The 16,610-nt window shown below is 51.8% G+C and overlaps 2 protein-coding genes across 2 annotated transcripts in view; one reads left to right on the forward strand and one right to left on the reverse strand.

Moving 5' to 3' along the window:
• FGF11 (fibroblast growth factor 11) overlaps positions 1 to 346 on the reverse strand; it is a 46,932-nt gene extending 46,586 nt beyond the window's left edge. The window contains exon 1 of the mRNA XM_081887040.1: positions 95 to 346. Within this exon, the coding sequence (XP_081743166.1) occupies positions 95 to 287 (193 nt within the window). The 5' untranslated portion in view covers positions 288 to 346. The remainder of the gene's footprint in view (positions 1 to 94) is intronic.
• The window catches only part of LOC309355870 (thialysine N-epsilon-acetyltransferase-like), a 218,871-nt gene that overhangs the window by 97,754 nt on the left and 104,507 nt on the right, over positions 1 to 16,610 (forward strand). The gene's annotated exons all lie outside the window — the stretch shown is intronic.

Below are 16,610 nucleotides of genomic sequence, written 5' to 3' on the forward strand. Positions count from 1 at the left end.
CCCACCCCTCCTCCGGAGAGATCCAGGATCCGGGACCCCCTCTCCGCAAGGGGATGGAGGGGGGGTCGTGTAAAGTGGGGTGGGGGCGACTTACCGGGCGTTTTCTCCAGCCGCCCCTTTCTCCCCCCGCACAGTCTGACTTTGGAGATTAAAATGAGCAGTTGCTTCTGGCATAAAGATTTGGTCCCTCGAGGGCAGACCTTCCTCTGCGTGGAGACGGGCCGGCTGGCCACCGGGTCGCGGATCTCCCGTTTCTGCCGGATCAAGGAGCTGGCTAAGGCGGCCATGCCTGCCCCATCCGGAGGCGAGCAGGACTAAGGGGGCGAGGGGTTTTGGGGGGGCGAGGGGGGCGCCCCTCCTCTCTCTCTCCCCCTCCTCTCCTTCCACGCCCTCCCAGGTCAAGGCGTCCCGGCGAAGATGCGCTGCGGATCCCGCCGCTCTCCGGCCGGACGGCGCGGCTGTCAACCCGACGGGGCGGCGGCGGCGGGTTCGAGCCCCACCAGCGGTTCCAAAAAAAGGGAAAATAAAAAAAAACTGAGTATCTCCTCCTCTTCTGCTTAGGGTGACTCCAAGGTGGAGATCGCTTCCCTCCTCCGGGGCAGCCCCGGGAAAAGGGCGCCCCCCTCCGAAAGAGAGGGGGGTCTCTGCCGACGGCTGGCTCTCCCTCTCGTGCTAGGAGTGGATCCCATGACGGATCCCTCGCCGCCTTCGCCGGAGTGCCGTCTCCATCCCGGCTTCCGCTGCGCTTGGAGGGAGGGAGGGAGGGAGGGGGGGCGGGGAGGAGACCCCGGTGTCCTTCAGAGCTTCAGAGGTTAATTATGTGTGGAGAGGGAGGGAGGGAGAGAGGGAGGGAGGGAGAAGCCCAGGGGGTGGGCAGAGAGAGAAAGCAAGCGAGAGATCTCCTGGATCGAGGTGGGGGGGGTGGGGAGTTGATCTGGGTGTGTTAAGGGATAGACGGAGGAGAAGAGAGCAGAACAGGGAGGGGTGGGGGGAGAGAGGGAGGGATTCTGTCACACACCCGTGACAAAGCTCGGGGGGGGGGCGAGATAGTGCCCCAGTCTGTTAGGCACCCTTGGGCGTCCGGGGGGGCGTGGAAAGTCTTTATCGTCCAGGGAGGAGGGGCAGGCAGCCCCTCCGCATATAAAGGTGTCTTTTGATATATTTTGGGGGGTCTCCTGGGGCATTGATGGGGGGGGGGAAGACGCCCCTTTCTGTCTGCGGAAGGAAGCCGGGAGAGTCCCCCCCCCCCAAGAAGAATTAATTGAAATTAATCCGTAGCGATTGGAGACAGGGGGGATGGAGGGTCTGGGGTTTGGACGCGCATCGTTATGGGTGTGTGTGGGGGGGGTTTAAAGGGTGGGGGAGACACGGGGGACACCCCAAAAGGGTTTCCCTCGCCCCCCCCCCGCCGTGGGGTGAAGCTCCGGATGGGAATGTAATGAGTCATGGGAGGAAAATCTCCGCAAGGGTCGCGCTGACTTTGGGGGGGTTTCCCTGGCTCAGTAAGGGGTCTTGGGGTGGGAGGGGGTCGTGCAAGGACTCAGCACAAGCGACACGTGCGCGCCCCCCTCCCGCACCCCCCCAAACCCCCACTGGCGGCGCATCCCGTGTGGGTCAGCGCGCGATTGCCAGCAGCGCCCCCTGCAGGCCACGCGACGCGTCTCCCGTTCCCCTATAGGAAAGGAGCGGGCGCCCCCCTAGCGGAGGGTCGCATCCGCACCGCGCATCGAAAGCGCGTTTGGAACACGTGTAGAGCGCGCTTGGCTTCTCTCCTCCCCAGAATCCTGGAAGCTGTAGTTTACCTTTCAGGGAGCTACAATTCCCAGCACCCCCTTTGGAAACTATAATTCCCAGGGTTCCACAAGGTAAGCTTTAAATGCGTGTTAGATGCGGGCAACGGGGGTTGGTGCTTAGAGTGTCGGGGTACTAGAACCAGGGAGAAACCTGGGTTCAAATCCTGACTCCTGGGGTGACCTTAGGGTTGTTTGGGGGGATGAATTAATGCCTCGTGCGAGACAGGTGGGGTCAGTACACCTTTCAGACAGGTAAACCATCTCAAACAACAAAGGGGAATCTGAGCATGTACAGAGTGGCTTTGTCTCAGCTGGCCACAGAGAACAGGACTTCCCTTGAACCTCTCCTTTCTCGGCCTCAGTTTGCCTTCTGCTAAATGGGAACAATTGCTACGCATCACAAGGATACCTATCACAAGGATACCACAATTGCTACCTATAACCACGGTAACGAACAAAAACAACATTCCCACAGTATATATATATATATTAAATGATTTTTATTAAAGTTTACAGACAAGAAAGAATTACAGAATGAGACAGAATAAAAAAGGTACAAAAAATACAAAGGAAAAAATACAAAATACATAAAAAATAAAAACAATTAAAAACAAATCAAACTTTTCATGTCTTATATTTTGTTTACTTGTTTCCTGACCTCCTCACACCTCTCTTTTTTGTATTCCAGTTCACAGGGTTGATTGAGCAAATCCTTTCCCTCTTTGTATTTAACTTAATTCTATATCTTAACATATTATAGGTTAGTATTTTCATCTGGTTATCAATCCATTTTTCATACTCTTTTTAACCTTGTTGCTAAAGCCATTTCATTTCAATCCAACATCATTTTTAACAGTCATTAATTTTACAATATTTCCCACAGTATATTTTTTTTAATGAAGGTCTAAACAAGGAGCCCCTGACCATGTGCAGAGTTCAATTCCCATCACCACCGAGCCTGTTCCCCATATTTCTCTCTTCCAGAGAAGAGAGGGAGCAGAAAGGTGTCGTTTCTGGAACGGATTTGATCTCAAGCAACACTTTAGGATTTGTGTGTGTACAAATTAACCGCACCGCACGCCCCTTAAATCACAGGCCTCCTGGCTGCGTTTGTTAGAGGCGAGGAGAGAAAGAGCCTTTACAGATCGATGGAACTCGGACAAGGACTAATGGCTGCATATTCCCACCCGGGGAGCAGTCAATAGACATGGAAATTAGGGAATCTCTCATCGGGGAGCCATAGGTCTTCAAAAGGGGGGAGAGGGAGGGGCGAGGGGGGGTCTCCTGTTCCCCTGCAGAGCCAAAAAAAGCCCCCCTCTGTTTCTGAATCTATCTCCCATCCACAGTGGCGTAGCGTGGGTTGTCAGCACCCGGGGCAAGGCAAGTAATTTGTGCCCCCTAACCCGTGGATTTGCGCCCCCTAACCCTAACCCCCAGATGTTGCGCCCGGTGCGGCCGGCCCCCCCTGCACCCCCCACGCTATGACACTGCCCACTCACCACCACGTTTGGAATAGGGGAGGGAAGGAACAAAACTCTGGGGCAGCAAGAGGTGAGAAAAACTGGATAGGGGGCACCCCTGTCTCTGTTGCCCCCCTTTCACCTGGCCGCCCCCCTGCCCCCTGCCCTGGATAAAATGGTGGAATTCTAGAGTTGCACCCCACCCCACCCACAGGGTGATCTAGTCCAGGGCCGGATTTAGGTTTGATGAGGCTCTAAGCCACTGAAGGTAATGGGGCCCTTTATACGTCCAGCTGTCCTTTGTCAACAACAAATTGTCCCTGTTTTTTGTGTTGAATATATGCTCTATGGTCATTTATGGACCTCATAGGTATCTCAAGCCCATGCAAGTCCATGCAGAATGTAGGCACCCTATATTTAAAGGTAAAGGGACCCCTGACCATTAGGTCTAATTGTGGCCGACTCTGGGGTTGCAGCGCTCATCTCGCTTTACTGGCCAAGGGAGCCGGCGTACAGTTTCCGGGTCATGTGGCCAGCATGACTGAGCCGCTTCTGGCAAACCAGAGCAGCGCACAGAAACACCGTTTACCTTCCCGCCGGAGTGGTACCTATTTATCTACTTGCACTTTGACGTGCTTTTGAACTGCTAGGTTGGCAGGAGCAGGGACCGAGCAGCGGGAGCTCACCCGTCATTGCGGGGATTCGAACCACCGACCTTCTGATCGGCAAGTCCTAGGCTCTGTGGTTTAACCCACAGCGCCACCTGCGTCCCATGCAGAATGTAGATACCCTATATATAGAAAGGAGCAAATCCGTGATATTTTAGGGAGCAGGCGGGGCCCATGACGTACATCACAGGAGCCCACACAACACAAAACACTGTCCTTTTGCTGGAAGAATACACCCTGAGCTCTTGAGTTATGCCAACATTAGACCTGCCCCAAACCCACCAAGAAAGAGGTGTTGCTGTTTTCCAGATCATGACTTGTTTACCACTGGTGTGCTAGGTGCTGGACAGGACACCGCGAGCGACTTAGATTGACAATGCCCTTTTGCAAACCTTCTTCTGCTAGACGCTGGCCGCCAGTGACTTGGCTGGTTGCTTCAAATCAATACCTGAAACGCGGACGCACCAAACTGCTTTGTTGGCCTCTGAGCCTCCCAAACTCTGTTGCCTTCTCAGCCTTCATGCCAACCCTCAGTTGCTTCTCTTCTCCGCGGGGCTGGTTCAGAGTTTCCTCCCAGCCAAACTGACCTTTCCCCTTCCCTCACAGAAAGCTGCTTTTGAGCATTCCGTCGACGGCACTAGAACCGCCTGCGAACATTCCGTGACATCAGAGGAGCTCCGCGAATCACTGAAGGGCGATTGCCAGACATCATATTAGGCTGTATTTTAATGTTTAATGTTGTATTTTAATCTTGTTTTTAAGTTGTATTTCAATCAGTTGGCTGGGGAGGGCGGGGTATAAATAAATTTATTATTATTATTATTATTATTATTATTATTATTATTATTATTATCATCATCATCATCATCATTATTGTTGTTGTTGTTGTTGTTGTTACAGTTTGCAGTGAGGGTTTCCTGCCTATCATAAACAAGAGATTTCCTTTCATCCGCTGCAAATATAAAGTTTCCCAAAGTTCTGGGCACCTCAGTTTCAGAAGGAGATGGACAAACTGGAAGGTGGGCAGAGAGGGCGACCAGGATAACCAAGGGCCTGGAAACCATGCCTGATGAGGAACAGTCGAAGGAGGAGGCATGTTTAGCATGGAGAAGATGTGATAGCAATCTTCAAATATCTGAAGAGCTGCTGCCACTTGGGAAATCGAGCAAGCTGGTTTTCTGCTGCTCTGGAGGGTAACCGGGACCTCCTCTCCTGGTCTGCCCCGCAGAGGACCTTAAGGTCCATGAATGATAATAGTATAGAGGTCCCAGGCCCTAAGGAAGTCAGGCTATCCTCCACCAGGACCAGGACCTTCTCAGTGGTGGCTCCGACCTGGTGGAATGCTCTGTCCCAGGAGACCAGGGCCCTGCAGGATTTAACTTCCTTCCGCAGGGCCTGTAAGACAGAGCTATTCCACCTGGCCTTTAATTTGAATTCAGCCTGATCTTTTATTCCCCTTCCTTCCCTCCCCCTCCCCTTTTTATGAAGATCACCCGCTCTGAGACCCCACAGCTAATTCTCCCCTGGTCTCCTCGCTGGCCCAAGTAGGACCAATTCAGCCAGCTAGCTCTGGGAATTATCTAATGCTTATTTCCCCTAAACTGATTTTTGAATTTTGAATTTTATTGTCATTCATGTTTTTATACTGTATTTTATGCTGCTTTTATAATTAAGTGTTTTACATTTGTTGTTAGATGCCCTGAGCCCGGTTTTTGAACCGGGAAGGGCAGGGTATAAATAAAATATTATTATTATTATCCGAACTGATGGATTCAAATGACAAGGAAGGAGATTCGGACGAAACATCAGGAAGAACTTTCTGACATTAAGAGCTGTTAGACATCGTAAGAAACTCCCTCGATGGACTCTCCTCCCTCGGAGGTTTCCAAGCAGAGGTTAACCTGTCCCGGGGCTCCTTTAAGCTGCGATCCCTGCATTGCAGGGGGTGGGTTGGACTAGATGACCTTTGGAGAGCCCAGCTCTGAAACTGTACGAGGTTCACCCTGAATACGAGGAGAAGAAAAAAACACCCTGAGGGGTTCCTCCCTCTCTCGGAAAGCGGTGGGTGTGCCGTGCGCCGTGGGGCCTCTCTGGTGTGCGCACTGTGCCTCGTGGTTTTTCTGGCCTCCCTTCCACACACGGCATTAAAATTTCATACAGGTTTCGAAAAAACAAACAGGAGGAGCAGAGCAACGGGGTTATTATGTAATGCTGCTCAAATAAAGCCGGATGGGTCCCTGTGTACGCCTGCATCCGTGCTTGTGTGTGCCTGTTTGATGTGTTCTCCGTGGGGTGAACCGTATATGTGTGAGTGGGGGCACCCATCGCCTCCAGAGAGAGGAGAATCGCGTGGGGGGGGTGTGTGTGTGCGCAGCATGGAAGCGCATTACGAAACAGCCCTGAACCGGAGGCGAGCACAGAGGCCTCTTCATCTGTCAACACAAGGATTCCTGACCTCTCCATCTCTCGCACAATTTGGGTGCATCTGGGGTTAACCATGTTCACCGGGGTCAGAGAGACACTCGGAACTAACCTGAGATTTGTTGCAGGGATTTATGTATCAGATGGGGGGGGGTTTCCCCTCCAGCAGATATCACGCACATGCAGCCCACTACCAAAACCAGCACAATCGCTTTTGTGACTTTGGTGATTTGTCCCCGCAAAACACTTTGTCGCAGTTTCTTCCTATCTGTTCAAAGGGCCTCTGCTGCACGATACCAAATGTAAGAATTCACTCATCAATGTATCTCTGGACTGGCTCACTGGGAAAACTTCAGAAATTCATATAGACAGGTGAGCTCAGCTCCTCAGCAGCCCCTCTGCCCGAGTGATAATCCCTGGCATCCTGATACCTGAGTGCCAGACAGGTAGCCATGCCAGAAATAACAAACCCAGATGAAGACAAAAGGGTGTGATTAACTTGGCTGGGAAACAGGGAAATGAAAATATCTCTTTTGTCCCACTTGATGGGTGTTTGGTGGAGGGCAAGGGGAACCATGGGGCAGGGTCCAGGATGCTCAGATTACGGCCACCAGACCTCCCCTTTCATGATGTAACCGTGATGTAGTTTTTTGGGGGGGTGTAACATGGGGATTCTGTGGGACACAGGTGGCGCTGTGGGTTAAAGCCTCAGCGCCTAGGACTTGCCGATCGAAAGGTCGGCAGTTCGAATCCCTGCTGCGGGGTGCGCTCCCGCTGCTCGGTCCCAGCGCCTGCCAACCTAGCAGTTCGAAAGTACCTCCGGGTGCAAGTAGATAAATAGGGACCGCTTACCAGCGGGAAGGTAAACGGCGTTTCCGTGTGCAGCTCTGGCTCGCCAGAGCAGCGATGTCACGCTGGCCATGTGACCCGGAAGTGTCTTCGGACAGCGCTGGCCCCTGGCCTCTTAAGTGAGATGGGCGCACAACCCCAGAGTCTGTCAAGACTGGCCCGTACGGGCAGGGGTACCTTTACCTTTACCTTTAACATGGGGATTAGCAGCTAATAAAAGTTTGGGTTCTCTCTTGTTCGAGGCTTCCATCTTGTTCCACCTGGTGGCAGGTGGAAGTCCTGGCGTGACAGTCTTCAATCAAGACCAAGCCGACTGGCTGCTGTTTTGCTCTGGTATTCCTGGCTGGGGTCCTTGTTTCTTGTCCAAGGGAGACCTCAGATTTCTCCTTAACAGGTTTGAAGCCCCAACGCAACAGAGCACCCATAGAGCCCTACAGCTGGGCCGACTGCCGCCTCCTGTTCCCCCAGTGGCCAAACGTTCCCCCAAGGGAAAACCCACAAACAGGATTCGAACACAAGAGCCACTCCCTCCCGTCCTGCTTTTTCCTGCTGGTGGGAGAACACAGCCATCCTGGATCATGGCCAGTACTGGATTCACATATAAGCTAAACAAGCTATAGCCTACGGCCCCACTCTCTTGGTAAAGGGACCCCTGACCATTAGGTCCAGTCGTGGCCGACTCTGGGGTTGCGGCACTCATCTCGCTTTATTGGCCGAGGGAGCCGGCGTACAGCTTCTGGGTCATGTGGCCAGCATGACTAAGCCGCTTCTGGCGAACCAGAGCAGCGCACGGAAATGCCGTTTACCTTCCCACCGGAGTGGTCCCTATTGATCTACTTGCACTTTGATGTGCTTTCAAACTGCTAGGTTGGCAGGACCAGGGACCGAGCAACGGGAGCTCACCCCGTCGCGGGGATTCGAACCGCTGACCTTCTGATCGGCAAGTCCTAGGCTCTGTGGTTAAACCCACAGCGCCACCGCGTCCCTCACTCTCTTGGGGGCCCCCAAAAAATGTAAAGGAAAAAAACCTGGCTGTACATTTCCAAAATACGAGATAAAAAACAAATAAAATATAAACCTACCTATATCAGCAGTGTTTTGTGTTGTGTAGGCTCCTAGGATGTGTAAGTCATGGCCCCGCCTGCTAGCCTGCTCCCTAAAATATCACGGGTTTGCTCCTTTCTATATATAGGGTGCCGCCATTCTGCATGGACTGGTTGCAGGGCAACATGTGCAAATGGCTTGAGATACCTATGAGGTCCATAAATGACCATATAGCATATATTTGACACGAACAAACCGACAATTTGTTGTTGACGAAGGACAGCTGGACACAGAAAGGGCCCCATTACCTTCTCAGGACCTCAACAAACTTAAATCCTTTCTCGCAACCATCGATAGCCTTACAAAGTGGTCCACCAAGACACTAATCCCCTTTCAAAACCATCCAAGCTGGCAGCCATCGCTGCCTTGTGGCAGGGAGTTCCGCAGTTCAACTCTGCGCAGTTCCTCTGTGAGGAAGGACTTTATTTTCCCTGTCCTCTGTCTCCCAACATTCAGCTTCAATGGTGTTACGAGAGAAGGGGAAATTCTTTTTTTCTGCTGTCCGCTTGCTCCACACCTCAACTGCCTGTCACAGACAAGATTCTTGCATTTTAGAGGGTTGGACAAGATGACCCTAACTCTATTATTATTTTTTTCATAGTGAGGGGGTTGGACTAGATGACCCCACGGAGTCCCATGCAACGGATTAACAATACGACAACACTCACAGCTTAGGAGCGGCTTGACGTAGACTTTCTCTGGACAAACGCATAGACATTTGGAACCAGTTTCCACGCTACGTCATAGGCCATTAATAACCCTACTGGGACGACATTTATTTCTTTACGGTAATCTGTGGACGTGTAATTGATTGCACTTATTGTATATACTCGATTTTTTGTATTTTTCTTTCTCATGCCCTTTCCCCTCCCCTCTTGCAAGTGAAACTCGATAAAATATCAACCGAAAAACGTCTACAGTTCCACAATTAAAGGGATTAAAACAGGCAGGAGCAGTGCTTTTTTCCTTTAAAAAATGTTTAGGGGTACTCTCATTTTCTAATTTCTGCTTTATTATTGTTTGGGCCATAGATTCCTACCCAATATGTATATTCTCTCTCTGAACTTCAATTTGAACTATTATCATTCTCTTCCTTTTTCATCAGTTTGGGCTCCAGCGCATCCATTTCCCTACTCATATTGAAATACTGCCCCTCCATGAGGCCGAACAGAGTCACAAAATGTTCAGGGTTACGCGTCCCCCAGGGAAAAAAGCACTGGGTTTGAGCCTTTATAAATACCGCAGGTCAGAAACAGCGCCTTTGCACACCTGTTTTTTTGTTTTTTCAATTTTTTAATTAATTTTCACAAAATCATAAACAAACAAGACAGACACAAATCACAATCTTATTAAAAATTATTAACATTGTTAAGTGACTTCCTCGCTTCCCCTGGGTTGAATTCCCATGCAAATCCGTTCAACGTCTGTATTTTGGGGCGCCTGGTTTCTCAAGAAACCTTAGTCCATGTGACGGCAGGCAGGCTGGCAAGCGTGGCGGTGAATTATGCAAAGGGTGCTGGGAAAAGCTCTCCCTCTCTGCCCGCCCGCTTGGGTGACAAACCAGGTCTTCTCCACTCCAAAATGCCCTCTCCATCTTTCTGCCTCTCTCTCTCTCTAAGGCCTCAGCCCCACAGCGGAGGCTCATTAAATTCTCACACACCGATGCGCCTCTCGCACGGGGAGGGGACAGGGCTGGTGCAGGCAGCTGGTTCACCCCCAAACCGCTTTGCCCAGGGCCTGTGGTGACATTTGGTGGATGGCAGAAAAGCACATGGCCGCCCCACATCCCGGGAGACGCCGCAGAAAATCTCTTTCGGATCCTGTCTCTCTGCTATTATTCATGACGAACTCTTCTTAGTTCACGTTCCCAGTTCACGTTCTTAGTGCCACGTTCCCAGCTCCTGGAGAAAGGATACTGGGTTTGAGCACCAGCGCCTCTGAGCATGCACAGAGTGCTTTTTTCTCTGGGTAGGTGTGCGAAGGGTTTTTTTTGGCCGAGGCCGTTTTCTTCTTGTTGTTGTTGAGTCGTTTAGTCGTGTCTGACTCTTCGTGACCCCCTGGACCAGAGCAGGCCAGGCCCTCCTATCTTCCACTGCCTCCCGCATTTGGTCAAACTCATGCTGGTAGCTTCGAGAACACTGTCCCACCATCTCGTCCTCTGTCGTCCCCTTCTCCTTGCGCCCTCCATCTTTCCCAACATCAGGGTCTTTTCCAGGGAGTCTTCTCTTCTCATGAGGAGGCCAAAGTCTTGGAGCCTCGGATTCAGGATCTGTCCTTCCAGTGAGCACTCAGGGCTGATTTCCTTCAGAATGGAGAGGTTGGATCTTCTTGCAGTCCATGGGACTCTCCAGAGTCTCCTCCAGCACCAGAATTCAAAAGCATCCATTCTCCGGCGATCAGTCTTCTTTACGGTCCAGCTCTCACTTCCATACATCACTACTGGGAAAACCAGAGCTTTAACTATAGGGACCTTTGTTGGCAAGGTGATGTCTCTGCTTTTTAAGATGCTGTCTAGGTTTGTCATTGCTTTTCTCCCAAGAAGCAGGCGTCTTTTAATTTCGTGACTGCTGTCACCATCTGAAGTGATCATGGAGCCCAAGAAGGTAAAATCTCTCACTGCCTCCATTTCTTCCCCTTCCATTTGCCAGGAGGTAATGGGACCAGTGGCCACGATCTTCGTTTTTTTGATGTTGAGCTTCAGACAATATTTTGCGCTCTCCTCTTTCACCCTCATTAAAAGGTTCTTTAATTCCTGTCTCTCTGCTATTATTCCTGATAAACTCTTCTTAGTCCAGACTGCCACGTTCCCAGCTCCCGGAGAAGGGATGCTGGGTTTGAGCACCAGCGCCTCTGAGCATGCGCAGAGTGTTTTTTCTCTGGGTGTGTGTGTGTGCGAAGGGTTTTTTTGGTCGATGCCGTTTTCTAACGTGCACCAAACAAGAGGGGTGTTACAGCGACGGAGGAAAGTTTAAAGGCAAGAAGCGAAACCGTAGGGTAGGAATGCAGAATGCGTACAGTTGCACGTGGGTCAAGAAGCAAAAGAATACCTGTGTTATAATAAAATAATAATAATAATAATAATAATAATAATAATAATAATAATAATAATAATAATTTATACCCCACCCTCCCCAGCCAAGGCCGGGCTCAGGGCGGCTAACAAGCAATAATAAAAACAAGTTGAATGATTACAACTTAAAAACAAGATTAAAATACAACATTAAAATATTGAAACATTAAAATATTAAATATTATTATCTGGTTATCAAGGCGCCACTGAAATTTGAAATGCCTATGTCCTCCTCTGATTCCGCCTGGTCATCGGAAAAACCTTCCAATGTCAAGAATTTGGCCTCTTGCTCTTCGTCTCTTTCCTCTCCCCTCCTCGTTCCTTTTCCTTTTCCTTTTGTGCCGTGACTTTTTCAGACCTTCACCCTAATCCTTTAATCTCCTGACCTGAAGATTTAAGCCTCCTGGAGGTTTGGCTGGCCAACCTGGAGACTTCAGATCTGACAAGGCTAGAAGCCACCGAGAAGGCCCAAAGCCGAGCAGAGAACCCAGGAGTCCGAGTCCTTTCCAGAAGCGGAAGCGATTGAAGAGGCACTTAAAGCGGGAGAAGACGGCTCTCCGGAGAGCTGTAATTAATGGGTGCGCCTATCAAATTTTCATAAGTGTTTCTGTTCGCTGACAGCTCCCTGTCCGGTGGCCAAGGGCTATTGGCTCAGCCCCAGGCAAGACTTGAAGGCGGCTACTGCCCCCTGATGGCCAAAGTGGGAACTGCGTGTATTGGGTGGGGCAGGACTTCTGGCTCTGGCGGACACCTGAACCCCGAACCCTGATGTGCAGAGCAGGTCATAGACTGAACCCTGCTAAATGGAGCAGTTTCCATAGGTTTGAAGCAAGCTGACGAATGCAGCCTTTGCGACCAGGCAGCTGCCCCAAAAGAAACCAGCAAGCAGGATTCGAACTCAAGATCCCTCTCCCTTCCTGTTGTTTCAAGCAACTGGGATTCAGAAGCATCACTGTCTGGAGGCGGTTGGAGGATGGATGGCGGCTAACAGATTGAGGTGGAATCCTGACAAGACAGAAGGACTGTTTTGGGGGGACAGGAGGCGGGCAGGTGTGGAGGATTCCCGGGTCCTGAATGGGGCAACTGTGCCCCTGAAGGACCAGGTGCACAGCCTGGGAGTCATTTTGGACTCACCGCTGTCCATGGAGGTGCAGGTCAGTTCTATGTCCAGAGCAGCTGTTTATCAGCTCCATCTGGTACGCAGGATGAGACCCTACCTGCCCGCGGACTGTCTTGCCAGAGTGGTGCATGCTCTGGTTATCTCCCGCTTAGACTACTGCAATGTGCTCTACGTGGGGCTATCTTTGAAGGTGACCCAGAAACTACAACTAATTCAGAATGCGGCAGCCAGACAGGTGACTGGGAGTGGCCACCGAGACCACATAACACCGGTCTTGAAAGACCTACATTGGCTCCCAGTACGTTTCCGAGCACAATTCAAAGTGTTGGTGCTGACCTTGAAAGCCCTAAATGGCCTCAAAGGCCCAGTAGACCTGAAGGAGCGTCTCCACCCCCATCGTTCTGCCCGGACACTGAGGACCAGCTCCAAGGGCCTTCTGGCGGTTCCCTCCCTGCGAGAAGTGAAGTTACAGGGAAGCAGGCAGAGGGCCTTCTCGGTGGTGGCACGGTGCTCAGAAACGTCCTGGGAGCCAATGAAGGTCTTTCCAGACCGGTGTTATGTGGTCCCGGCGGCCGCTCTCAGTCCCCAGTCCGGCTGCCGCATTCTGGATTTATTGCAGTTTCCAGGTCACCTTCAAATGTAGCCCCATGTAGAGCGCATTGCAGTAGTCCAAGCGGGAGATAACCAGAGCATGCATCACTCTGGCCAGACAGTCCACGGGCAGGGAGGGTCTCATCCTGCGTACCAGCCTCTCTTCCCCCCCTCCTTGGCCTGAAATCCTCCATTTGCAGAGTCAGTCTACCTCCGAGTCTCAGATGCTGGGGGAGCCAGTGGAGAGCCCCACTTGTGGCCTTCCTGAGCTGTCCACCGTTGGAAACAGTATACTGGGTTTCAGCGTCCTTTACTGTGATCCATCGGGTCTGTGTTGTAGACCCAGCGGCTGTAAACATCCCCTGCAAGAAAAAAACCCTCACACCATCTCCTCTCCACCCTCCACCTAAAGGTAAAGGTAAAGGTACCCCTGCCCGTACGGGCCAGTCTTGCCAGACTCTGAGGTTGTGCGCCCATCTCACTTAAGAGGCCAGGGGCCAGCGCTGTCCGAAGACACTTCCGGGTCACGTGGCCAGCGTGACATCGCTGCTCTGGCGAGCCAGAGCCGCACACGGAAACGCCGTTTACCTTCCCGCTAGAAAGCGGTCCCTATTTATCTACTTGCACCCGAGGGTGCTTTCGAACTGCTAGGTTGGCAGGCGCTGGGACCGAGCAGCGGGAGCGCACCCCGCCGCGGGGATTCGAACCGCCGACCTTTCGATTGGCAATCCCTAGGCGCTGAGGCTTTTACCCACAGCGCCACCCGCGTCCCATTCCACCCTCCACCTAGCCAGAGCCAATTTCATGATCAATAACTGGGGAGTGGGGTCTTCCCCCCCCCGCACTTATCCCGAAACACCCCCTTCCTCCCCAAAAGGCTTTCCAGAGGTTCCCTGGACCTGTTATGCAAAGAGCTCCGTGCGAGGCAATGAAATCCATTAGCGGAATAATGGACCACATTCAGCGTTTACGTTCCTGCTATAAAACCCTCATTTTCTCTCTCCCTCTCCCGCTCTCCGATAATAAATAATAAAGATTTCTTTCTTAAAAAAAAAAAAAGCTTTTCGCAGCTCTGGCCTCTTCCAAGGCAATTTGCTAATTGCCTAGACAGAACTCCCTGGCTTGGCTCGGCAATATCTCAGCCTGCCAGGGGGGTCAGGGCCTTTGGGGAGAGCTATAATTTAGGGGGGGGGAACCCACCTACCTGGCAAGGAATCCCCAAATGTGGTGGGTTCAGGGGTCCTTTTGCAAGCAACTTGCATCTCTGCAGGGCCTTGGTCTCATGAGACAGAGCGTTCCACCAGACCGGAGCCAGAGTTGAAAAGGCCCTGGCTCTGGTTGAAGCTAATCTAACTTCCTTAGGGCCTGGGACCACTAGGGTGTTGCTATTTATGGACCTTGAGGCTCTCTGTGGGGCAGACCGGGAGAGGCGGTCCCGTAGGTACGAGGGTCCTAGGCCGTGAAGGGCTTTAAAGGTCAAGACCAGCACCTTAAATCTGACCCTGTACTCCACCGGGAGCCAGTGTAGCTGGAAAAGCACTGGGTGAATATGCTCCCATGGCAGAGACCCCGTAAAGAGCCTTGCTGCAGCATTCTGCACCCGCTGGAGTTTCTGGGTCAGCTTCAAGGGCAGCCCCACATAGAGCGAATTACAGTAGTCAAACCTGGAGGTGACCGTCGCGTGGATCACTGTGGCCAGGTCGGGGCGGGAAAGGTAAGGGACCAACTGCTTGATGCGGCGAAGGTGGAAAAATGTCGCCTTGGCTGTTGCTGTAACTTGCGCCTCCATGGAAAGGGAGGCGTCAAGGATTACACCCAAACTCTTAACAGGAGGCAATGGCACTAATTCGGCCCCCGCAAGAGAAGGGAGTTGGTCCCTCATCGTCATGCCATCCCGACCCAGCCAGAGGACCTCTGGATTTAGTTTCAATCGGCTCCCACGAAACCATCCAGTCACAGCTTCCAAACATCTGGTCAGTGTGTCCAGGGCCGAGTCGGTGTGGCCATCCCTCAGCAGGTAGAGCTCATCAGCATATTGGTGACAGCCCAGCCCAATACGTGAAAATAGCGTGCAAAATCCATTATATGTGCGGGGTGGGCAAAGCTTGGCATTGGCAAAACTGTGTATTTTCAGCAAAACTGCGCGCAGGAAAACTGTATATTCCAGAGAAAAGGTAAAGGTAAAGGTACCCCTGCCCGTACGGGCCAGTCTTGACAGACTCTGGGGTTGTGCGCCCATCTCACTTAAGAGGCCAGGGGCCAGCACTGTCCGGAGACACTTCCGGGTCACGTGGCCAGCGTGACATCGCTGCTCTGGTGAGCCAGAGCCGCACACGGAAACGCCGTTTACCTTCCCGCTGGTAAGCGGTCCCTATTTATCTACTTGCACCCGGAGGTGCTTTCGAACTGCTAGGTTGGCAGGCGCTGGGACCGAGCAGCGGGAGCGCACCCCGCCGCAGGGATTCGAACCGCCGACCTTTCGATCGGCAAGTCCTAGGCGCTGAGGCTTTAACCCACAGCGCCGCCTGCGTCCCATATTCCAGAGAAACCCACGCTTAAATTCTAATGAATTTTCACAGTGACTCTTCAAAAACACATTCTGTGTAAGAACACAAGAAGGACCTGCTGGATCAGAGCTTCTAGTTCTCACAGTGGCCAACGAGATGTCCATTATGGGAAAACCAGCGAACAGGATTCGAACACAGGATTCGCCCTCTCCTCTCCTTCAGCTTCCAGCAACTGGCTGTGGTGGCGGAGCATAGCTGTCCTGGCTAGTTGCCATCGATAATAATAATAATAATGATAATAATAATGATAATAATAAATTTTATTTATACCCCGCCCTCCCCGGCCAGAGCTGGGCTCAGGGCAGCTAACACCAATAAAATCACAGTAAAAACATAATAGGGGGAAAAGAGGAAGGGGGGACACAATTTAAAATACAGGTTAAAATGCAATTTAAAATGCAGCCTCATTTTAAAGTAGCCCATAGATCAAGACCATAAGGGGAGGGAAACATAAGGGTCAGACTGAGTCCAAACCTAAGGGCAGGCGGAACAGCTCCATCTTGCAGGCCCTGCAGAAAGATGTCAAGTCCCGCAGGACCCTGGTCTCTTGGGACAGAGCGTTCCACCAAGTCGGGGCCAGTACTGAAAAGGCCCTGGCCCTAGTTGAGACCAATCTAACCACCTTGAGGTTCGGGACCTCCAAAATGTTGTTATTTGTGGACCTCTCCGCGGGGCATACCAGGAGAGGTGGTCCCGTAGGTACGTGGGTCCTAGGCCACATAGGGCTTTAAAGGTCAAAACCAGCACCTTCAACCTGACCCTGTACTCCACCGTGAGCCAGTACAGCTGGAAAAGCACCGGGTGAATGTGATCTCGCGGCAAGGACCCCGTAAGGAGCCTCGCCGCGGCATTCTGCACCCGCTGGAGTTTCTGGGTCAGCTCCTCCTCCTCCATGAATTTGCCCAACCCTCTTTCATAGAATCATAGAATGATAGAGTTGGAAGAGACCCCAAGGGCCATGGAGTCG

This window comes from Podarcis melisellensis (assembly GCF_964234715.1).
Source record: "Podarcis melisellensis genome assembly, chromosome: 13".
Taxonomy (NCBI): Eukaryota; Metazoa; Chordata; class Lepidosauria; order Squamata; family Lacertidae; genus Podarcis; species Podarcis melisellensis.